This window comes from Buteo buteo, chromosome 16, assembly GCF_964188355.1.
Source record: "Buteo buteo chromosome 16, bButBut1.hap1.1, whole genome shotgun sequence".
Lineage (NCBI taxonomy): Eukaryota > Metazoa > Chordata > Aves > Accipitriformes > Accipitridae > Buteo > Buteo buteo.
The window spans coordinates 30353278-30378819 of record NC_134186.1 but is presented as its reverse complement, the minus strand read 5'-3'; the positions used below and the strand labels follow the sequence as shown (position 1 = coordinate 30378819).

The 25542-nt window shown below is 42.3% G+C and overlaps 1 protein-coding gene across 6 annotated transcripts in view; it reads right to left on the bottom strand.

Moving 5' to 3' along the window:
- Nucleotides 1-25542, bottom strand: part of LOC142040504 (serine/threonine-protein kinase PAK 6-like) — a 77770-nt gene that overhangs the window by 15421 nt on the left and 36807 nt on the right. Inside the window, exons 1-5 of one of the 6 annotated variants that reach the window (XM_075048495.1) lie at nucleotides 25362-25530; nucleotides 13013-13338; nucleotides 12500-12698; nucleotides 11797-11861; nucleotides 2356-2564 (exon numbers count right to left, since the gene is read on the bottom strand). In XM_075048495.1, the coding sequence (XP_074904596.1) occupies nucleotides 2356-2559 (204 nt within the window). In that variant the 5' untranslated portion in view covers nucleotides 2560-2564; nucleotides 11797-11861; nucleotides 12500-12698; nucleotides 13013-13338; nucleotides 25362-25530. Of the gene's footprint in view, nucleotides 1-2355; nucleotides 2565-3009; nucleotides 3126-7056; nucleotides 7171-11796; nucleotides 11862-12499; nucleotides 12699-13012; nucleotides 13339-13454; nucleotides 13654-25361; nucleotides 25531-25542 lie in introns of those variants that run through there. The other 5 variants (XM_075048494.1, XM_075048496.1, XM_075048498.1 and 2 more) reach the window with 5 other exon arrangements.

The following is a 25542-nucleotide window of genomic DNA, read 5'->3' as shown; positions in this document are numbered from 1 at the left end:
AAAATCTTACTATTGACTGGTATCATTGAACAGGACTTTGTTCAAATGGAGTTTACCAGAAATAATCAACAAAATGATGCAGTCTAAGACAGTATTTGCACTTGGACTCACTGGGAAAAAAAAAACCTATTAGTTTAAGATTCTTCTCTAGTTTAAAGACTGTTGGGTGTTCTATCCTTGTTCTCAAAGATTTGCACCTCCTTTCAGCTTTTACCATCTACAGGTTTAATAAGTCATACATGAAAGTACTGACCAGTATTAGACTCAGGACAAACTCCAGTAAATCTCTTCATGCACATTTCTATTTTGACAGTGATGCCTCACACTATTCTTTTGAGCATACTTTTCCTAATATTTGACAAAACTTGCTCAGTTTGCTCTGGGAATACCATAGGTACAGTGTCAAGAGCCTAACTGAATTCAAGATACAGGAGAGAGCTTTCGTTTCTCCCTGACCCAAAGCCTGATAGCCTGTGATAGACGGAAATTGGGTTGCCTGACATGATTTGTTCTTGATAAATCCATGCTGGCTGCTGGCTATTACCCTGCTATCTCCTAGGAAGTGGTTGCAAATAGATTACTTGCTTATTTGTTCCAGTCTCTTTCTGGGAATTGAAATTATTCTGACTGATCTGCAATTCCTTGAATTTCATTAGGCCTGGCTGACTTGAAAATATGTAACTTATCTAAGAAGTCTCATTTCTGTTCATGTTCTTTTCTTATTCTAGCCTGCATTCTTATCCCTTCATGCTCATGTTAATTGTGTTAGCCCACTGATCACAGTTAACCTTTTCAATAAAGACTGAAGAAAAATCATTAAACATTTAAGAATTCTCAGTGTCATCTGTTATTAACTTTCTTCCAAAATGAGCAGTGATCAAATTCTTTCCTTCATCCTCCTTCTCCTCCTCAGTGTACTTATGATTGTCTCCTTAGTGCCCTTTACGTTCTTTGAGAATAATATCCCTTTTTGTGCCTTGGCCTTCCAGTTTTGTTCCTACATAAATTTCTTTTCTATTTGCCCTTTATAACTTGACCTAGTTTCCACCCTTCTGAGCAATCCTCCTGCAGTTTAAGCTCATTAGAGAGCTCCTGATCTAACCAAGTTGGTCTCTTATTACACATTTTATCTCTTCTCTGGATTGTGGTCCTATCTTCTACTACATTTTGAACCTCAAAGCACATTCAGGACACAATAAAACAGGAGGCAATACCTCCTCCCTTTTTCTTTTGCTTTTTCTTCCTGAGCAAGTTTTTCCTTTCTAAATCAGCATTCTGCTCAAAGATCCTGATGTGCCATTTAAATTGCAGGTTTGATTTTGCATTAATACTTGCATTATACTAAAATGTAGTCCCATTTAGTCCCCATGTTTTCAGCATCTGTACACAAAAAGCTAAATATATTAATCAGATAGACAACTATTTTCTTTTACGTCCCTCCTAAAATCCAAGTAGTAACATCTCTATTTTACACCTTACCTTTCAGTTTTTAGGCCCCTGTAGGTTGTTTTTTTTTAACTGGGAACAAAAACTTCCCACAAGGTAGCAAGACTTTAAACACAATAATTCTGTCACCATCTTTCATTTCCTTTTCCAAGAGGTCATCATGAATCTGCCTCTCTTCACGCAGCAGGTCCCTGCAGTCACTTACGAACACAGCCTCCAGATGCCATTATCAACAGCCATCCGAGCAAGACAGCCACCTAAATTCACCCATCTACAAGGATCAGTAACTTGTTTCTCCTTACTGAAGGACTTGCTTTAAGGACATTCTCCTGTTTACTATGTCCCACTTCCTGTTAAAATGCTGTTTTATAAACCCTTTTAGCCTAAACCCTAGTTTAGTCCTGCTCCCTGTTGTCTCTCATTCACTTAGCCATCCATGAACAGCAAGCTAGTGCTACCCCACTCTCTCCCACTCAGGCTTCCCTGTCAACTTAATTACCAGCCAAATTTGCTCACCCACGACAATGACAAACTCGCTAAAACAGGTCTCTCCACGAATTCTCCTCTTTGCTTTCCTGTACAACAGCTGAACACATCCTGGGCCCTGTCAGCTACCACGGGAGCTTTCACGGGTCCTTGTTCTAGTGACAGGCAGCCAGCTGGCTCTTTGAACAGTGACACTACTGCAGTTAAGGATACTACTGCCCTTATTTCCAATGAAGTTACTATCGCCTCAAAAAAAGACAGCGTTAGCAAAGCCCAGACCCTGATACCCACTGAATTCCTTACAGATCCCACCCTTAGCCCCATTTAAATATATATGGGGCAATGGAAACATTGCCTCAACTTGGGCCTCCCCAAGGAAGAGGAAAGCCCAGGGGCCAGGAAAGAGCAGTCTTCCTCTCTTACCTTCATAGGCTGGAGTTGCATCCTCGTGATCCTTGAAGGGTCTACCACTGGCTTGGGGCGCCTCAGCGTGTCTAGAATATTCTGCCATTGAGGCGGCAGGCCCACAAATTTGCCCTCCTTTGGGTCAAATGAAGTGTGGACACGGTGCTCAAAGTTCTGTGGAGCCGAGATCTCTGGGCGTTTCTTCTTCTTCTTGCGGAACATGATGCCTGAATCAGAGAAGGCAATGCCATCAGTGCCCTCGCATGTCTAGGTCCAATATGCCCAATCAGTAAAATCACATATCAATTATATTAGTTAATTACATTGTATTAAGAACATTTCCTGGTGACAAGCACTTTAACAACAGAGTTGATCATCTGCTTTTAGAGATGAGGAAATAGAGGCAACAAGAGAGCAATGACTTGCTCAAGACCACCTAGCAGGTCAGTGGCTGAGCTAGGATTTCTAGTGACCTTTTTAGTGCTCTGCCCACTGAGAAACAGTGCTCCTATTTCAGAAAAGCAGCAGACACCTGTTACGAATATGGCTGAATTCCTTGGCTTCCTTTATTTCTACAAATTCATATTGCCTGATACAAATGTTTCAAATATATATATATATACACACACATATAAAATATGAGACACATATTTATATTTTACAGGCTTGTACCTAGGTTAAATGGCTTTGGAGTCCAGCCAGTTAGTGTTGATTCCACTACAAGCCTGGAATGAAGGATGGTTATGAACAGGGCTCAGGCTGTCTTCTCACTGGTTACTCCAAGTAAGTAATATACATTTGATTCCCATTTAAAGACAACAGAGTTGTTGCCAAAGGAAGAGCTGCCCAGGACTGATTTTGGATCTCAGTTTTTCTAGCTTAGACAGAGGGCTTGGGGGAGAGAGAGAAGGTGGTAGGTGGAAATCAAACTCTGTCAGCAGGTAGTTGAAGAAGCTAAAATTAAAAACTAAGATTCCTTTCCCTTGGGGGCTGAGAGAGACAGTTTGTGTGAACAGCCATTACAATTGCAACAAGCCAAAACCAGCTAACACTTAAATATACCCAAACACAAGAGACATTCAATATCTGAATTTAGACTTTAATGCCAAAAAAAAAAAAAGAGATGTAGATAGACAGAAAGCCAAAAGTTTTAGACCTTTTTGAAATTGGCAATATAGGAAGGAAAAGGAAGAACCGGAGCTCCGCGCATAGTCACAGAGGTGGGAAAGCTTGAATAACTGGAGGACTGCGATGGATGGACACAACCTCTTCACGAAAGACAGACAGGGAAGATGGGGTGAGAGGGAAGTTACTCTTTCCATGAAGAAACAGCTCAGAGGTAGGGAGACTGTCTATGAAGAGCCAGGCTTTTCACAGTGGAGAGTGGTGGCAGACTGAGAGATGACAGGCATAAATCGAAACAAGAGAGGTCCCAACTGGATAGAAGGATAAACCTTTTCGTGACCGGAAGAGTCCAGCATCGGAGCAGGTTGCCCAGACAGGCTGTGCAGTCTCCTTCCTCAGAGATTTTCAAGAGCAAGTTTGCTCTTGAAGTCAAAGCCCTGAGCATCCTGGTCTGACCCTCAGAGCAGAACCTGCTCTCAGCAGTGGGTTGGACTACAGATCTGTTCTATGATTCTATTGACTGGTTTGATGGCTTTAAAGTTACAAGTATTCCAAGTTACATTTTCCTCTTTGCTGTTGGAGAAACATGTTCAATGGGCAGATTACTGTTCTGTGGATGCAATGGAACTGGCGTGCTCCAGAGCTTATCTCCTCTCCAAGATGCTTTCTGTCAGTGCACAGGATGAACTGCACAATGAGAGCCGTAAGAGAGATGAGATAAAACAGACACCCAGTGCCAAAACATTTTAGGTAGTTCAGTGCTAAAGCTCTCTAGCTTAGGAAAAAGCTGTACAGGTTTCTCTAATGCAATTAATATCCACCAGTAGGAAAAAAAAAAGTTTATACGCTCTTCCCTTTCCACTGACAACTTTAATATTAGCAGATGCCTCTCACTAATACTGCTTAAAGTGATGACTGCTACTTCTTCCTTGACATCAGGTAGAGGATTTTTGCCACTTAATCTTCAACTTTGTTGTGATCACTCTTCCCCTGTACAGGACCTCAGCTTCCAACTATTCGTGCTGAATAAATATTTACAAGGGTCAGAGACAGAGAACACATACAGAGATAACACGTTGTGGTGTAGACATGACACACTTCTAGTGGACACTGGTCTCGAAAATCAGCACACCTTGTGCTTTCTTCCCCCACAGTGAAATACATGTCAAACGTTCTCCAGGTTATTCCACTTAAAACTTGTTTAGGGAGCAAAGTGCAGCCACCAGGTGAACGACTTTGCTTCCTAGTGCTAGCCTGAGATCCTGAAAATGCATACAGACTGGCTTAAAATTTGGTTACCATGATCCTGTAGTCACTGGAATGGGAAGTGTTTGTATGTCGCAGAAGGACCTTTACACCATCTAAACCCCCAATCATGCAATCCATCCTTGGTGAAATACAGACTTCACACACTGACAATGTCCATTGCAATACTGTGTCCAGAAGCCTACTAAAGATACCTTACAGTTGAGAAAGAAAGCAAAAGGTTAGGCAACTAAAAAAACCACTTACAAAAGAGGCTGGAAGCAACTGCTCTGCCTAGAAGAGGCTTTGTGGCCAGAATAATCTTTGCTTAGAATATGTTACAATGAAAACCCAAATACATCTTAATGGAGAGCTTATGGGAAGAGCTTCTGTGCTCCAGGTCTGTATTGCAACTACTCAAACACAGTGATTCATCTTTAACGCCCCTTAGGTGCTGCATATTAACTAATAACCAAGACTAAAGTCATAGGGCAATTCTTTAAGGAAAAAGTGCAGACAATCCTGGAAAGGAAAGATACTCTAATAGCTCATGGTGTTAGTACTATTCAAACCAACAGCTTGGTGCTACTGAGGAGCTTTCACAGCCTCCAAGGAAAGCAGAAAGTACAGCTGTAGTATTATATCGAGTGCTTCAGTTCTGAATCATTGACCACATGTCAGTCATGACAGCTACTTGATCCACCAGAACAGGGGCATTTCCAGACAGAGCGATGTTACTATTTCAACCGGTATCTTTCCTTCCCCTGCTCTTATTCTCACAGCTTCCTTCCTCATCTCATTTTCATAATGAGAAAATATTCAGGGCATAGCACACAGTGTCTTTCAAGTTTGCTCTTTAACTGCTTCAGGTGGCAAGGGGTCCTGTAAAATGTGGTGTTACAAATGCCACAACCATTAGCACTTGTAATACCAATGGTTTTCTGAACATTTCAATCATTTCCCCATAAGGAGAATGATTCTAGCTAAACTACTTCAGAATGCAAATTTTTAAAGCCCGGGTGATATTTTGGCCCCAAACAGAACAGTGGCTCTATGCTAGCATATCAGTTTGCATAAGCATAAACACTACATTTGTATATTTACATTAAATCACTGTACCTGTCAATCAACACCTGGACTACACTTAGATCCTATATACAAAAGCATGTTTCCTAAACCCAGAAAGAAGCATCTACTAAGTTCATGATCAATTTTAGGGTGACTAGCTGACATGGCCTACATCTACCTTATTGGCTTATAATAGACATCTTAAAAGCAACAAAATGTAATCAACTCCAAATACAACATACCCCTGGGTATCCAATGACATTTACTTTATAAGCATCAATCTTTCATTATAAAGACATTGCCATATCAGACAGGTGGTTTAAAGGTACACTGCATTAAGATCAAATGAAATTCATACAGTAAAAATAGTTATTTGAAATCCAGTGGATTCTAATAATCTGTGTAGGTTTTGCATTTAATTGAGAAGGTCTGTATTTAACCAGTCTCCTTTCACTTTCTGGTTTTCATGCAAGAGCTATTTACTTGTATTTCCAATACCCAGCTAAAGAACATTTAAATAAAATACATAAAACAGGTCTTTTCTAATTCAGTAAGAAATTCATAAGAACATTTTATGCATATAAGATTTTGTAAATCAAGCTAAACCTGTATTGAAACACAGACAGCATCTCTTTAATATAATAATACAAATACTGTGACACTGATTTTATAATAATCTACTAGACTTCAGTCTTTCATTCACTGCTGACAACTGTACTGTAAGAAATGTCACAAACATAAATAATAAAAGTCACTACCACAAGACAAAAGCAGTCGGAGATTGAAATTCTCTCAGCGATCCATTCCTGCTGCCTGGGAAACCACGTTAGATTTTTCAACTCCAGATATAGCTGTTCCTAGATGATACAGTTCCAAAAGCTGTCACATCTGCCAGTGAGCATGAGAAAAAATCCCACAGCCAGCAGATCCAGAGCAAGGGGAGGGATCGGCTGGGAAGGAGGGGCAAGAAGAGAGAAGGGTCAGGCTCAGATGAGAGGAAGGGGTGGGAAGATTAAGGATGGAAGAGAGAAAGGGGAATGAGAGTTAGGAAGGGAAAGAGGAATGGCTGGGAGACAGGCAACCTGAAGAGCAAGGCACGGAAAAGAATCAACCCCACTGAAAAAAGAAGTAGATAAATGTTATCAGGAATTGTGCATTACAACACATGAGTTCAAACGCTCAGACAAAGAAGCTAGCATGCACCGTCATTTCATCTGACTTGCCTCCACCCTATACACATACAATTACATACTCCATTAGTATATATGCACAGTACTTAACTATGTCCATACGCTCATTCAACTCACACGTACACTTGACAGCAAGACAGCAGAGAGCTACTTCAGTCTCACTTGTATAGTTCCCAGTTAAAAATAAGCTTTCCCTCCCCCTCCTTGCTGCAGCAACTGAACTCACTCATCAGTGCTTATTGCACTGTTATCACAGATCTGGACACAGCTTGCTACATTCCTCCCACCCCGGACAAGAGATAACGCTTGGTCCCTGGGCTGAAGAAAGCAATTCCCATGATTTCCAAGTACTCCCTCAGCTGATATGCCAAACTACTCTGGCCAGCTACAAGAGGAGGGCGGGAGGAGGAGAACTCTTCCTATAGGACCCGAGGAACTGCAATATGCAGATTGAGTTTGGAGTAGGAAGATGAAGAAGATCCCAGAGAACCCACCAACTAAAAAGAAAAACATATTTACATACTCTGCTATACAGGTCACTGTCACATAATACATTTCAAATGCAGCGCAAGTTAAATAGGCCATTACCAATGCATGTTGTTTGCATACATGCATGTATTCATGCATATGTACATGTGAATATGCACACATGGTATTTCACTGTATTTCATACCTTCTAAAATCCTAACGTTTACCCTCCTGAGGTTTCTGACATTGTTATTTATAACAAGCCATAAACGTTCATAGCAGTTTGCAGACAAAGAAAAATGACAGGTTACTTCCCTCAGGAGCTTACAAATCTAAATGTGACTTCACACAGCAAGAAATGACAACAAAGGGTGAGTGAAAGGGGGAAAGAAAAGCAAAATGGTCTGAAATCTGAAATGGAATCTAAGAGCACAGAGCCTTGTCATGATGATACCTTCCACATTTGTCTGAAATTCTAGTTTTAGAAATATTGTTTTAGGGACTTTTTTGTCTCCTAAAGCAAGAGGGGATATTTGCTTGCTGTGCTATCACTTCCCCTATTTCAAGTCCTTTCCTTCCACTCCCCTCTCTCCCTTACCAGCCCTCAAAAGCAAAGCTATGTGTTGGAGCAAACTAGCAGCACAGCAAACTGATGTAATGCTCTAAATCCTGCCCAAACACACACATGAGCGCACAGATTAATATTACATTAGAAATACGCTTAGGGAGAGACATATTTGTTATACTGGTGGGTTTATTTTTGACAAATGAGAAAAAGAACACAACTGCTTGACATTTTTGCTGTGCCTCCACTGGACAGGGTCTAAAAGCTATGGTGCTGCCTCTTTCTCCCCTGCTCCATTTCCTTGCTCATAAATTAGGACTAAAATCTGAAACACAGTGAACGCCTATTTGCTAAGCTTGTTTTGGACGCTGCTCAGTGACATACTTTTAGGTGTGTTTTAGCTATACTAGACCAAATTCATTCTGGGACACATAAAAGCACTTGCAAAGAAAAGACCTCCTGAACTTTCTGAAACCAGTACAGGCATGTCCCAGAGGCTAATGGGCTTTTTCCCTTGACAAATAATAAAGTTTTCCATTATTTACAATCCTCTAGAAATCCCAGCTGAAGTCACTGTCCCATTGTGCCAGTCTCTGAAGCCATGCCCCACCCTCCAAAGATTTCATCTAAACAGACAAAAGGTAAGGAAAAGGAATTATTATCCTCATTTGCAGACGAGACAGAAAAAAAATTACTAGCTTGGTTTCTTCCCAGCTATGTCTAGATTAGCAAACCTAAAAGAGCTTCCAGGTATGTCTCCTGGCTGCTTTTTAACTTCATATCAAGGCCAGATCCAGACCCAACACACCCTGGCTTCCATGGAGAGAAAACATGGGTGCACAGCACCAGTAGGAGCCAAGACATGCTCTGACCACATGTTTGATCTTGACACCAGCACGTAGGTCTAGACAACATGACAGAAACCAACTGCACAGACAGAATTCACACCCAAACCTCAACTGGAATCCAATGCCTTCATTATAAGATTAGCCTTTTTCCATCTGTATTTGGTTTGTGAGAGGGTTACAGCTAGCAAATACCACTGCAACACCAAGAGAAGGCTGCAACTCATTGCATCTTCTTCACCCAAAGCCAGCCAGATGTATGCTGCAGGTCATAAGGCCGAGACATAAGCCACTGTAACAACTATGACCCTTTTTCCCCACCTTTTAAACACCTGAAATGGCTGTGTCCTGTTCTGGGTATAGAAAACCATAGAGCACTGCATCTCTTTGACACCTGCCTTACACATGCACACGTCACTGTTCCATGTCCAAAGAGCAACTGCATTATTTCAAATGGGTTTACTGCATTATTTTGCCATGAAGGATCCATCAGGGTTAAAAACAAGTGGCTGTATTTCGCTGTTGATCCAGAATAGCAAAGAGCTTCAAGACAGGGTAGGATATGGAACTTCACTCTCCACCACCTTGTGTGACAGATCCACTCAAAATGAGCATAATAATACTACCGAGGTTAGAATAAGAACATTTAAGGTTCTGTCTCCAAAAATTCACATGAATCGCAACATCTTACGTATCAGACAGGAGGTTATGTTGGGACAAGCACAAGGGGCCACATCTGGCATGCTGGGTCACATGACACACAAAGGAGCCAAGGCACTCGGTTGCATCTGGGGAACACTACTTCAAAACAAAGCACTTCGAAACACTGGGTCCCACGTCCTGCGGCTCTATCTGAGCACTGTAACCTCACTGTGCTCCTCTGTGCCACGTCACGGATCGCAGACCCAGCTGCCTCTGGCACATCGGGTTACAAGAGGGAAGCTGTAGCTCTGCGCTGCAAATGCGCACGGTACAGACCTTACTGTAGGCAAGCACCATGCAGCAGCCAAGCAAGAGTCGCACACTCAGTGAGTGTGGCCCATTGCTTGCAAGCAGACCTGTCCCAGCAGAGGCACTGGCGATCACGCATGTACTAGATTACAGTCCTCACTCCAGCAGCATGGCAAAGGGCTGGCAGAGACACCACTGTGATTCCCCAGACCACCCAAGTATAGAGATGCAAGAGTTAAACTTCCTTCCGAACAACACTAAACAATCTTAGTCCCTATTTATGATCATCATGTTCTCCTAAAGTGAGATACATACATATTTAATTGCTGTCAACAGCCTGCAAGGCAGTTTACTTGTGTTATTCCCACAGGATAACTGATGGGAAAACTGCAGCCCAGGCAGTGTGCCCCAAAACATAGACAGACTAGCTTAAACCCCACAACCTGGCTGACTCTCAGTGCCTTCCTGCTCACTACTGCCAACACCGATACGGAAATTTAAATCATAACAGACAATTCTTCTCCTAGGGAGTATCAGTTATTCTGCTCTGTTTGGAAAGGAAAAACACATGCCATGAGTATGAATGTTCCCATAGCCCTCCATACATTAAAACCTGAGATGCACTTGTAACACAAGTAGAGATAAATAACAGTTATTGTCTACAGCTACACTCTGTTCATCAATTAATTACAAAATAATCTAATTACTAACAGTACAAGTTAAAATGGCTCAGCCCTAGGGTAAATGTAATTTCCTGAGATTTTTTTGAGGGAAATAGATTTGAACTTTTAGTCTATCGTCACCCTACATTCTCATTGCTCTCTTACGCCAGACAAATGGAAGATCAGTCTCAAAACAATATCATCACTGATGACCAAATCTCAGTCCATTAGTCCTCAAGCCAGGTAATCCTCCTGCAACCTTAGAAACTATACTGAGAAATTCCTTAAAACTAGACCTGCATCAGCCAAGTCCTGATTCTGTACTCCCTTGCACTGAGTTTATACAGTTACAACTTAGAAGCCAATGAGACTGGTGCAAGAGCAAGGTTAGTATAACACACAAGAAAACTGCTCCCCTAGTCCAGAACCTCCCTTGGCAAGATATGAAAGCTTGCTGTACTCTCTCCAGCTATCAGTGCTGTGCAGCACAACATACTGGTTAGCCTTCAGCTGCTCTTGCCAGCTTCAGAGCTGATGTCCTGTACATGTACAGAATTGCTGTGCAGCTCTGAATGTGACGAAACTTCAGCAAGGTACCTCTATTGGTACCCTCAAGAAAACATGATGTGCAAAGCGGAACTCAGAACCTGGCTGAGTTTTTACTTGCAGTTGGTGTAGGCTAGTCGAAGCTGTTTAAGCAATTTGCACAAAGTATTTAGCTCTTTTCTCTGCTTATGAATTTCCCTAAGCATATTAGAGAAGTAGGTTAAAAAGTGCTCTTTTTTTCTGATTGGAGGCAGGACAACCAAACTTTTATAGTGCTTCTCCTTGTGAATGAAAACCATTTTGTGACCAAGCAAGAGTTATGTTTCTCACTTTTGCAAGCCTTGCCAGCAGGACCCAGGATATTCTTTCCAGGTACATACATATTCACACCCATCTAGACAGAAACAACCCCTGTACAGGGAACAGACTTTCCATCTGGAAGCACAGTTGCTAATCCAGCAAACTGTTTGCTGATAGCTCTTTCCACTGTTTGATCAGCTTTGCTACTAGATACATAAACCATTGCTCACACTTAGCACACAGGATGTACATACCAAGGCAGTGTACGATATTAAAATCGATACACAGCTTCATCACACCATCAAGAATGAGACTTTTCAGTGGGACAGGGCTTGAGAGACAGTCATGCAGGAACACATTCCTTTCCCCAGCAGCAATGTAGGAGCTGACTCAGGTTTTACCCAAGCACAAAACTCAGAAAAGCAGAGTAAGACTCAGCAAGTGTCTCTTACTCTACGTACATCCCCCAGCCTCACCCAAGAACTCGCACTCACCAGCCACAAACTTCTCTTCTGTTTTTTCAGTACTCTGTCCCCAAATACATTAAAGCATTAAGGTCCTGGCAAAGAAGAGAGCAAACGCATCAGCAAAAAATGGACAGGACTGTTTTCTGTAGCTGTAAATACCTGGCTGTTTATGTTAGTTACCACCTGACAAAAATAATTAAGTACAAATGTCCAATAGAATTGTAGATTGTAACTTAAATAGGAGGAGATCAGCCAGCTTTCAGAGAGCCAAAATACACTCACACACCCATACACACACGAGTACTACAACGTAGTTTCAGTAGGTGTGCTGAAAGGATCTTGGCTAGCACAGCAGCCAGAAGGTCAGGAATACGGACACGAGGGGTTTTAACTGGTGAGTCAATTAGACCTCTTCATAAGATATGGTGAGGGTCCTTGCAGATACAAGAGACTTAAGAGGAGATATTGCTATGTCTTACATAAAGGCAATGAGCATGCATGTTCCTGACATGCTGTCTGCTTTCTCAAGCATCATCCAGAGTAATTTTAACCCCTTTTTCACCCCAATGTTTTAAGAGCATCACCCTGCAAGATTCAACAATGCATTTTCCTCTCCGCATTCCCCATCATCTCGAGTGTCAATAAGCTAAATTGCTAGATCCCAGGCACCACAGACCCATAAACCAGCCCACCTAAAAGACACTGGAAAGCAAAAAATGCAAGATCTTACTGGCAGTCCTGCTGCAACAGTGCCGGTAGAGGACAATTCCAAGTGAGAGGAGAAAGAAGGGTCTGGAGGGAAACTCTCCCACTGTCATGCAGCAAAGCCGATTGGAGGACGGTGTTGCTGGGCTATAGGAGTAAAGATGAAGTAAACTCCTTCCCAAAGGAATCCAGCTCCCGGGTTTTCTTCTCTTCCAGAACTGTCCCTCGAGAGAAAAAAAATTGTATGACCCCTCGAACCATTCCTCTCTTACTTTGCCCTAGGCTGGCACTGCCAACACACTGTGATCATTACGCTAATTCTTGGCAGTGGCAAGACTTAGCTCCGAAGGGAAGGGGTTAAGCCGTAGCAGCACAGCCACTGGGGAGTGAAGATGTTAGTTCAAACTGACAAACCTAGTCCTCTGTAAACAGAGGAAACAAATCGCACGAAACAGCGGCCATTAGGATGGTGTTGTTACTGCTTTAAAGCAAGCAAGCAAGTCAATGTTGATCCCCAAATCTGCGGGAGGGAGCTTACCCCTGACTCCTCATTGCTCCGTAACCAGAGGTGAGGTGGGAATGCTCTGCCACCGGAATCCGCTGACTCGCCGATAAACTTGAGAGAGAAAGACAGCAGGAGAAAGTGGGAGAAGAAAAAGGGGTGGAGGCAAGTCTGACATGTTTGTACAGTGCCTGGTTCACCTAAGCTGCCGAGTTTGATTTCAGGGTGTGGTAGTAGATGGGACACAGAAGCACTCAGCGCCGAGAAGCCTCAGATTTCTGTTCCAAGGAAAACGACAGATGCCAACAGCAGAGCCTCTTGGGACCATCTTGCCTTCTCACCGTCTTCTCCTTTTTTGGTCCCTAGGGGGATGAGAGAGAGAAAGATCTCAGAGTCACACCTGGGCACTGAGGTTTGCTGGGTCTCAGGCGAGAACCTTGGGGGAGATCATCTCCCATTCCCCTCCACCCTTTTTTACCCCCCAATTCACTGCTGACTTATTAAAGCTCTGACTTGCTCGTTAGCTCTTCTCTCTCGGCTCCACAGCCTCAGGGCCTAGAACTGCTGCAATTTCTAACGAATCCCGACATCTCCGCCTGTGTCGCCTGGCTGCAGATTTCAGGACCTGCCACCAATTCCTTGTCATTCCCGGCAGGAAAGGTTTGATTGCTTGCTATATGGCTGGCTATAGAAGAATTCACCAATTTATTTGCATTGCAAATGAGCAGCACATGACCTGGCGCTTTTACTTTTCCCCTGTCGCTTCAGCATGAGTCAGTGCTGCAAGGTCTGAAGTCTAGTATCACCCTATAATCCTGTTGCGCTGCCTGTGCCGTGCCTCAGGGTTTACCGACTCCTGAAAATAGACATTTCCATAAGCGACTTGCGTTCTTGCGTAGGACACCAGCTCCACCACTAGCAGTGGTGGATGGGCATAGGTGAAAGGGGGCATCATTAGAGGACACTTTAGGGATTACAGCCCGGGAGAGGTCAGAGTTCATGTCAACTGCTCTTTCTGCACTGCAAATAAAGAGGATTCTTTGTCTCTGCAGACCACTAACAATACTGGCTTAAACCTAAGATATTTTTAGGTTCAAAGAGCAAAGATAAAAGCCTTAAAAATACACCCCCATGATTTTTTTTTTTTAATGTTGTTTTTGTTGAACCACTCTTAAAATAAATAAATGAATGACATGCTACAAATAATCATTAGGCTGTCATCATTTCTGCCAGGAGTGGCTTGTCCAGCAGAGGTGGGGCAGCCCAGTGACCTTTTAGCCATGTTCCCCCATTCCCATTTTCTTTCCTACCTATTCGTCCCACCTAACTAGGCTGCAGTATCTTTGTACAACAAAAAGAGTCACAGATGTAGTTGGAATGCAGCACAAGATCTACAGTAATATTATGGAGAAGGAACAGACATATAGAGAACGTAAAGGAAACCCCATCATTGTAGCTGATGGTCTGAGGTTCATAATCCACATTTCCAGACCTGCTAGCGAAGTTGTGGAAGGTTGCTTCCTGAAAGTGCAGTCACCTCTTCTGCATTACACTGCAGGTCCTTGCCTGCCAGAGCCTGCCAAAGAGACTGAGGTTTCCTGCCTGCTACCTCACAGCAGCGTCCCTAGGGTATAGGAAATAAAGTTAGCCAGGTTCCTTTCTGTCTGGGGATTAGCTTGTCTCCTCCTATGGGACAGGCCCCATACACAGATGTAATCAAAAAAGGAAAAGTTCATGTTAATAGTAGTAAATAACAAACTACAATCAAGAGAGGGGGACAACATTCTTTCTCCAAAAGACTGGAACTTGCAAGGCAGAAGCAGTGCAGTGGAGGATCAGAAGTGAGGAAACAGAGCATAATCCTGCTCTGGAATAAGTGCGGAGGAAATGCAAGTGCGTGCAAACCATCATTGTCATCTGTGGCATATGTGCTTTGCTGATGTGCCAATCAGTGAGGAGTTGTCTACGCAACGATAGCTTTGGGAGCGTCACAAAGAAACGTCATTTATATTCTACAAGGAGTCACCCAGGCTTGGAACTGGCTTCAGATTTGCATACGTATTATGTTTCCTGGGCTTACATGCTAACACAGTCATCTAGAATAAGACGCAAGTTCTTTATAAATGGAAGAACCTGATTTTACTTGTCAAGACACAAGCTTAGAGGAAACCAAGGCAGCTTTGAGATGGTGTGAACCTTTCCTGCCTACAATCTTAATGAAAAATTAGGACACTTTCCAGTCTTTCTATTCACAAGTTTGGTCCCAGCAGTCCTACACACTTTGAAGAAAAATTTCCCAGTAAAAGTGATGCATCTCTAATTTTCCCCTTTAGCAATTGTCCCTTTATTAAATATTTCATTGCTCCTTCCCTGCCCACTGCTCCCTTCTTACCTAGAGAATTGCACAAGATAATATAAATAATTATACTCACACATTTATATAAACACATGCATACACACCCCACTCCTCCTACAGTTGCTATACTTTATGTTGCTCATTCAGGTCCTGTCTGTCTTAGCTATGGCAGCCATAACTGGCAAGCAAGAAGAGCTGCAGGGTACATTGACTAAATGCTTGCATCGCAGAATGCCTGATTTATCTACACAGTAATGGCTATTCCATACTCCATGTCCCCTCCCCAGACACAAAGCGTAGCAAATATCAGATCAAAACTGCTGATCTTGCCTGTTTTCTCACCTTGCCCATCCACGTCACTGCATCAGGAAAGCACCAGTACCTCATGTCCTGCACTGTTGCTGCAACAGATTCCGTTTAAGCCCATTTCATCTCTACTGGAGCAAAGTTTGTGAGAGGAAAAAAAAAAAAAACCCAAAACCTTTTCAACGTTTTATTATGCCAACAGGCAAGACCGGGCACTTAAAACCTTCAAAACAAAATGTTAGAGACACCAAGGGCAACTCTACTATATATGATGCGTTTCTTCTACCTCAGCCAGGAGAAACATACTTGGCCACTTGTTTGAAGCTTGTGGGAAGTGGGCAAGCTGTTAAGAAAAATTTATCCTGCTTCAACAAAGCTTCCAGGAGAAGCCTACTGGCAAGTCTACTGTGCCAAGGCACAGTAAATCTGATGCATTCAGGAAATCTCAGTAGGAGCTAAGGCAATTCCACCCATGGAGTCAGGCTGTGGTTCAGAGCTAGACCTTCTAGCAGGGCTCCTCTGAGCTCTGGGATTTGCTAGGAGGCACAAATGCACTTCCATCAAAGAAGTGTGGTCCCTCTTCTCTTTCATGGCCATTGAAATCCAGAGTAAGCTGGCCAGGGAAGTGAAAAAATACACCAACAACTGGGACAAAGGGGTCACTAGGAGAAAGGGTGTGTTGCAAATTCACAAAGCATCAGCATCAACTGGTGGGAGGAAGCACAAGATAGGAATCAAGTCTGCAAGTCTCATAATCAACGCATGACATTAGCCAGGACTGGAGATAAGGAGGGAGCAATCCAGAGGCAGTTTCGCTTTAAATAAGTGCTTACAGTTTAGCTAACTTTCCCCAAGGCTATTGCATTCAGAGGTGGGCAGAAAATTTCAAGAGAGCGCTATTTGGATTGCTAGCTCTAATGTTAGGGTTGTCCTCCTGCTTGCTATGCATTGCTGACATTATAAAGGTAGTGTCCTGGAGATCCCAGCAGTACAAAGCCTCATCTGCACTCCCACTGCATAAGCCCATTCAGTGTGCTTGTAAGCATCTCAGAGGTTTACAATGTAATCAATTTTCCATTTTTTTGGCCCAATTCAAAACAAAAAACTAATGCACCAGAGTTGAAGACTGGAAGTTGGGTTAGCAAGTTCATCACCTCTGCTAGAGCACTGCACGCTGTTATAGATCAGGACACATCCCCATGCTCAAATCTGGCAGGGCAGTGCGGTGCTTGGAGTCCCCCTTCACTATATGCACACCACCAAATACAACGCACGCTGGGTCACACGAAAGAAGAAAATTTGTGCAGCTTCAGGCTCGCATCAGCACTAGGGCAGGATCACAGCCAGGCTCTCCTGGGCCAGGCAACTCCACTGGTGGAGCAAAGCATAGCCAGCAAGGAAGTAGCATGAGGACCTACAAATTCTGCCAGACTGAGAACAATAGGCTGGAGCAGCGAGAGCTGAGAACATAGGCAACAAAGCAGATTAAGCTTAAAGAGAGTAAGAAAACAGCAGACTCTCTTTAAAAATTTTAACCCCCACTCTGATGAGGAGTTGAAACTAAAGCTCAAGAGGATCACCTGAACACAGCACACGCTCTTTTGCTACTGGTTAAATTCCTGTGGCTTGGTAGACATTCCCTGCAGATACTATCAATATAGCTTGGATCACAGCCATCTCACACTTCTTCCAGATCTTTTACTTGCAAAAATTCACAGACATATTAGGTTATAATAGAAGTAACGTCATGCTCCACCAGACAAGTCTGTGCCACCCTCTACAAAAGGTGCATGTGCTGCTTCCCACAAAAGTCAGGACGATCAGTCCTGCAATGGCAGCACCGCAGCAGAAAGTCAGTGTAGCCTACCTTTTCCACAGATTCGCCAGGTCACCTTGGGAAAGTCATTTTGTGCACTGGTACAATGACTGTGACAATGCTTAACTCCCACAGAACAGAGGCGGCTTAATCTGTTGTTTTTTCAAGCATGCTGCGATCCTTAAAGATGCTATAGAAATGCAGATTGAAATCCCTGGCTGACATAAGAGGAATACAGACTACAGCTTCTGTTCAGAATAACTAGGTCAGTCAGCTATTGCAAAAGTATTAACCAGAATTCAGAGAATTCCTAGTGGCTAAAATAATGGTAGCAAAAGTCTAACACCATTTGCTGTTATTAGTCACTCTCTACCTCTGGGTATGTTCAAACCCAACTCTCAAGAGCCCAAAATATTTTGAGGGCTGGAGTTTATGCGTGTCAAAATCCAGCCACGTGGCTCTGTGCAGCACAGGAGGCTCCCATCCCACTTGCTGCCTTGTGGAGGCAGGGAACAACTGCCCTCACAGACAACACAGCCTTAAGCAGCTGAATGCACGCAGCCCATCTCAGAGAGCTGCACCGTTAATCCTGTGCAAGGGAATGGGTGTCACTGTCGCCCTCCCAGCAGCAGCCACCCCACAGCAAGTGCAGGAGGGTGCTTTGTATGAAGGTGGTGTATGGGTTGGGGGAAGGCTGGTAGAGGCAGAGAGCAGCTGTTTGAATGGAATCTGAGGAAAAGAGGAGGGGAATGGTTGACCATTGCAATGGGGATGAGTATCCAAAATTTATCTCAACACCCCTCCAGGGAATGAGTATCCAAAATTTATCTCAACCCCCTCCAGTTGCTGAGGCTGGACTGAGCATTTGCTTTCCTCTCACTGTTTAGCACTGCGGCATGCCACGCATTCAAACTTTTATACTGCAGCTCATTTCCCCTAGTTGTGCTGGTACAACTGTACAGCTGCCCGCGGACCTTACCATGCAGATAATCAATACAACTATTTCTATCAAAAAGCTTTTGGTTTTACTGGAAATAGGAGGTAGGTGAAGAGTTAAACCAGTTTGGGGGGGGTTTATTATTGTTGTTATTAATATTTCATTTATTTTTAAACTCAGATTGTTTCAGCAGCCTGGCATACAGTTCAGCCATACAAACAGTCATGCCACCACAACTCAGAAGCTGGTGACCTGCAATGCAGGAACTGGGCTTTCTTGTTTTGCCACTAAAACAATCATGTTATAATACTGTACCCTCAGTTTCCCTTATCTCCATGAGCTGTGAATGCACTGGAGTCCACAGGATGGGTTGCAAAGGATTAAATGGTTATAATCACCACTTAGATATTTATTTATATAGTGTAGAAATTATGTTAGCTATGACATCCTTGTCTTGTGTACTAACTGCTAGAGCAGAGGAAAGAGAAAAAGTGTTTAATTGCTACCTCCCCTAAGAGCAATTTTTGGTCTTTACTCCTAGTAGTTAGAGAAGCCTTTTACTTTCTTTATCCTCAGCTCTCTTCTCCAGTCTTCATTCAGGCTGCAATTTATAAAAGCCTAAATACTAGCATAAGACAGAATAAGATGCTGGTTGCTCTGGAGCACACTGTTTCAGTAGAACACAGACTGGTGGGCACATGATAAGGCTTCCAACCACCATTTTCTCCATTAAAAAAAATTCAAAACTACCCAAAACATTTGTGCAACTATTAATACTGTCAGATTCCACAATAAGAAACTAAAATGTGCACACAGTCGGGCAACGAGTGTTGTAAAAGATTGAAACATGCTGGCTGTTTCTGGTATTGCAAGAGCATTTTTATACCAAAACCCTACCACGTGATTAATGCAGTCCAAATTGAACACGCTCATACAATCTACCTGACCACGTGGACCTGCTGGCATTTGGCTGCAATCATAAAAAAAGTCGTTGCTTTGGAACACATCTAGGTCCTGCTGGCTACTGTAAGGAGTGAAACCATAGTGGAACAACTGAACCAGAATCCTCTTCAAGATTAACAGCAGAAACTAATCCACTGATATCTGTCTGTCTGTCTATCTATCTATCTAAATACGGTATGTCTCCTAGTCTGCAGATCTAGAGATTCTGAAGATGGCATCATAAAAATAAGTGAAAAAAATTCTGTTAACCTTGTACTTAATCATCATTCATCCAGCTACCAATTCAAAAACACATTTCTTGTTCATGTGCTCTCTGGAGTACCAAATAAATTCTATAAAGAAATTAATTCAGAGAAATGTGTTCAAATGAAAAAAGTATCAACTTAGTTCATTTCCATGTGACCTTTAAAAACAAATCCTTGTTCACACTCAAAACAAGCATTTTCTTGTTTTGTTCTTCAGAAATTTGATGAAAACTGAAAGCCTAGCTAACAATTGTGCCCAAGTGCTTAAGCAAAGATTCCCTACAGAAATACTTGGGTAGTTATCTGGAAAATTCTTCCATTCCTTCTTTCAACAAATAGCCATCTCAGTCCAAGAACAGCCACAACCTGTTATGAAGGTGATCACAGACCACAAATTAGAAGTAGCCAGATAATTTAGGTAACCCTGAGTTCTAAGAGACTGTTTTAAAAACATGCCTCTAAATGACACAGAAATAAATGGCAATGTTCTTTAAATAAGTTATTCGCTCAGCTTTATGTCACTCAGGGTGCTATTTTGCAGAAACTTAGGGAGAACATATTTCGAACTTAGAAGAGAAAACAAAAGCCCAAAGAGCTTTGCAAATTCCTGACTGGGAGCAACCAGCAGAATTAGTATTTTCTTCTCTGTTAACACCAAACTGCATATTTTATAATAAAGTGTCAGAAATCGGGACGTTTCCTCAGCAGTAGTCACAAACAGGAGCATCTTGTCTACTAACATCATCTATGGTTGATGAGGTGGTACAAGATCTAAACTACTTGTGACATTACTTTATGCATTTCGGTTTCTAATGAAATAAACACAGCATGCATTTTTCATTTTATGGCCCAAATATTCCATAACAGCATCTAGGTTTGCAATCTGATTTTCCACACCTTTCACTACACACTCAGGAGCTCTGATTTCTGAAAATTAATTACGTGTGTACCCAAACTGGACAGCTTGCTGTAGCATGAACAGCTCAAAGATGGCTTGCCCAGAGAGACTTCTTTCCAGAGTCAGCTGTAACATCTGTTCTTCAGATCCAATCCAAAGTCCCTTGAAACCAAAGTTTTTTCACTGACTTCCACAAGTGCTAGAAAGATTCTTATTCTAAGCTGTATGTTACAGGAAAGAAGTTAATTTCTAACATTATTGTATGTATTTATGTACTTTCTTGGACAAGGCCCAAAGTACTCATTATGAAGTGTAACAACTTGCTTAATTCTTCCAGAAGCCAATCATAAGGCTACTATGAATTTTAATGAGCACTGAATCAAGACCCAGATGGTTTTTAAAGCCAAATTATCCTGATCTTGGTTATTTTAAGCTCTGTGTAGTATGTTCTGGCCACTATACATATTAACCCCTCTGTTCCTGGTCCACATCAAGGAAAGACTTTCATACGTGTTCTCCCCATCTAAACATAGCTCTTCAGCTCCGCTATAAAAGACCCTCAGCTCCTGCTATGCCTCGAAAAGTCACAGCTTTGAAAGAAACATCAATGGTTGACACAGGTGAGAAAAAAATGTACCTAGAACACAGCAGGGAGGACAGTGGCCTGATCCATACTCTTTCACTAACTCAACCGAGGCTCTGCAGCCTATTTAGTACTGTCTTCTAGACACAGTAACATGAATACTACCAAATTTAGAAGAGATTAGTGAGATCTTTGAAAATTTTCATTTCAGTGAAAAAGGTGACAGAGTATAGGAAAAACAAAATATAGTAATTTATAAGGCATTCTGCATTGCAGAAAGGAAAGTCAGAAAACTAGAAGGCCATCAGTAAGATAACACTGACACTACAGACAGTCCAATTTAACCAGATTCTCAGGGGAAAAACAATTGAGCTCAGAGCTATCAAGTTGACATTATCAGTTCATAGAGACACTTGTCTCTGCTGATACTGCTGAGCATGTTTGCTTTCTAGTTTGAAACATTATGTTTCATTTTAAGAACTAAACCATCTTTTTTATACAACAGCGTTTCAAGTATGTCCACATCATTGGCAGGACATCTGCCCTTGGCCAATGGATGCTGACTACAGCTGGGTCTCCACTACAAATGACATTGCTCAGAGCTGTAGTTTGGCTACACTCTTGATTCTTCAGAGCAGACTACGAATTACCTTCCATATCTACCACAAACCACTATTACCTTACTCTTTCCTTTGACTAAACTTGTTTTTTTTGGGCTGTGTTTGTTTAGTGCAAAGCACTGCTGTTGCAAATGGTAACCTGAGTGTCTCAGAGATTCACAAGGCCTTCTCCCTTCCTCTTGGCTACCTGTAGGAGAAAAAATGCATCACTCCACTGTTTCAAAAGTGCTCTTTGGTTGAAGCAGCACTATTCCTTGCTAGACTTTAAGCAAGTCCAGAGCAGCATGAATTCTTGTTAGAGACTTTTTTTTTTTTTTTTTTTTTAGGAAATTTTGTGACCAGCAACTGACTACAGGAATGCATGCCAGTCTTTGTAAACAAGACAGCTTTCAGACAGCCAGAATGCCAGCTGTTTCAGGGTGGTTTGTGGGGGGTTTTTTGGGTTCAGGGGTTGGGGGTTTTTTTGGAAGGGGAGGAGGTGGGGGTGGTTGGTTAGTTGGATTCTTTTTCCAGGTTGGGGTAAGGGGGGAGGAAAGGAGGAAGAAAATAAAAAGGTTCTACTACCTGCTTTCCTGGTCCCCAAATATCCAGGATCTTCTCTCACTTTTCTGCCTCAGGCAACAGCAGTTCTCATTCCAGTGTCCCAATACCTCTGTTCTTTGTTAAATCCCCTTTACACTGACTTGTGGGGGGGGGTTGTTTTTGTATTCTGGGATATTTTTTTTTTTCCTCAATTTTTTCTAAACCTTGTCTGGTAAACAGATGGACGTCATAGAAATGAAAAGGATGAAATGGAAAGAGTAACAAAAACTGAAGTGCAGCATTATGCAAGCTAGCTATGGAAAAGAAATTATGTTATGTCACTGTGTATTACTCAGTTGAGAATGGTTAATGAGTTTACGCTATTTAACCACCTTACCAGAATGGGCATCACAGCTTGAGGAATGCAGACAGAGCTCTGAAATGATTTCATGATTAGACATGAGGGGTGGGAGGGAAATAAGGAAGCAAAAGATGGTTTAATGTCCTTTCTTCCCTCCAGATGCATGACACATGGCTCAGTTGTCCTAAGTCTGGGCCTGAAATACTTATTTTTAATTTACTGAAAACACACTGACTGAGCAGCAGGAGCACAAGTGACACACTTAACTTGCCATTATTTGCTAAAGCAGAGGAGCTCAATCTCCCGCCTCTCTGCTGGCATTGCCAAGTAAAGCATCAGCGGCGGGTTCAGTAACTCAGACAACTCTGCCTTCTGAAATGGCCCGAGAGCCCTGAGGAGCATGTGCTTTAACAGGTTTCAGTCCCTTTTGACTTGAACCACATTTGAACTTCTTAGCAGTGAAAAATCATTCTATCCTGTTACTATTCCTCTGAGCAATTGCACACAGGCCCTTTTTATTATTACATTAGTGTAATTTTGTCTCCGACATTCCCCCGAGAGGAATTACTCACGTCCTGCTATTATTTATTTTACTACTAAGAGCCTGGTTTTTAGCAGTAGTTTTAATTAAATACCAATCCTCCTCCTCAATTAAGATCACCTTTATCTAGCTTGCTATGCTTTGTATTCTCCAGCAGTATCACTTGCTTCCTATTTATCCCTCCCTCCACAGTTCTCTCAGGAACTGCAAAAAGCCCTCCCTCCCACCAAATCCTATCAGCAAAAAGAAATACAAGATTTTACTAAAGTAAAGAACCATCACATGGAACATAATATGGTGCCTAACACTAGTTATGCAGAATTCCAGTTTAAAATTGATGCCAAAAGCAGCAGCATCTTCCATACCCCCCAAAGCCATACTGTCTGCTGCGCTGTCCCATGCACCAGCCCACAGCATGGTGCTACTACTGTCCCTCTTTGGTTTCCCTGCTCCTCTGTAGCCTTGCTTGCACATCCATGGCTCCCCTACCCTCTGATGTTGTGTCTGTCCTCTCCAAATACACTATTGAAAGTTGCCAAAGCAGGTTTTCTTTGGAAGTTTGAAGTTCAGTACATCCACGCACTGGGTAAACACCTCTTCAAAGTCTTTGCTGTCCCTGGATAATGAATCGGATCACAATGTATTCTAGACTTCAGTACACAGGATTCTTGGAAGCTGCCCTAGATTAATGTTTTAAGAGTTATTCATTCATGCTCCCCAAGTGTCAGAGGCAGAACTGATGACTCCTGACTGTGAAGTTGGCAGGAATATCCTCATCTCAACTATTTCTACAAAGTGGAATCAAACTGCAGCAACAGCATCCAAATGCATTAACTGCTCCAGCGCCTGGCAAAGCCAGCTGCGGCGACAGCATAAAGTTACGCTATGACTGCTGGCACCAAACACTCTCCTGGCCATCATGCCCTGCCTGAATATTGGGCACAAGTACCCTTCCCCAGGCAATCTCACCTAACCACTCTGCAACCTTCACAGAGCACAGCTTTCCCTCGAGGCACCACTCCATTCCTCACCTTGCATAGGGGAGGGAAGAGGAGGCAACAAGTTAAAGATCATTTTGATTTCACTTCTCACAGACTTGACAAGGCTTTTTCCTCCTTCCCAGCTCTAGGTGCAAAAGTTTACTAACTACACTTACTTCCCTAAACATAAGATGTTTTCGCTTTTATGAGAACATTTTATTCCTTTTCCAAGAGCAAAATGGAACTGCATACAAGTATTAGATCAATTAGCCTGCAAAGAGAAAGTGTAGTCTCACGCCTACACTCTTCCCTGCACTTCTAGGCTCAGCAAGTGCATTCCTTAATGGCTTCAGCACCTTTGTAAAATTCATGCTCTGCTGTACTTTCATCAAGGACTATAATTTATACACCGCAACCTAAGCATACAATTCTCAGTCTGGAGGGTTCCCAACTAGGAGGAGTTTCAGGTTTTGGTTTATACTGGGGGGGAGGGGATACTGATGATAAAAGATTTTTTAGGTGTTACTCACCATTGTTTTCCAGAGCCACCTCTGTACATTCAAGATATTTTTTTCCTACCTTAAAAATAAGGCGTTTCAAACAAGTTGCCTGCAGCTGGGACAAGGAGCCCTCTACTACTTTCTGGCCTCTCCACAAATAGTTTTCAACAGTGATAAACTGGTTGTTCAGGTGTAATTCAAATAGATGCTTTAAAAAAAAAAATCCTATCTCCTTGCTCTTGTTTCAATAGCATTTCTTCAAACCAAGCCTATTAAAAACCTTCAAGTTCTAGTTCCCAAGGCAGGAACCATCTCCATTTTGCCTCCTACAGAACAACAAATATTCTATCAATTTTTAAAAGCACTAAATGAAATTAATAAACCATAAGCTCATGTCTATTTACTGAATTTTACTTTCATTCACCCACTGTTCCTACAACACCCATCATTCTACTATTTAAGTACATGATTTAGAAGCACAGTCAATGGCATTTATTCACCAGTAGAATACAGGCAGGCAAAAGGCAGTGTTAAAAGCATCCCCCCTCACCCGTTTTTTATGGCTTCGGACCTCAGCAAATAAGTTCTTATTGGGTGATTTAAATTTCCAGCCTAAAAAGGGAGTGCCAGAGACATCAGAGACTTATCTCAGTTCTACAGCTTGGGAAGGTAAAAAAATTTTAGAAGTCATCTCAATTTTAGTGTTCAGAATGCTGGACCCTGTTGCCCTATCTACCTCCCACAATAGCAGTCTTACCTTGAAAAAAAGATCTCCGAGAAATACTTCTGGAGTGAATTCAGTCCCTTCTTCCTTCTGAGAGCAGGTTGCTGCTTGTCTTAAACAGGGGAAACATCCCTTGCTTCAGGCAAAAATTCTCAGCAATTTCATCTTAATGCTTCTTCAGAAAGATCCTGGTTCAGTCTCATACACATGCAAA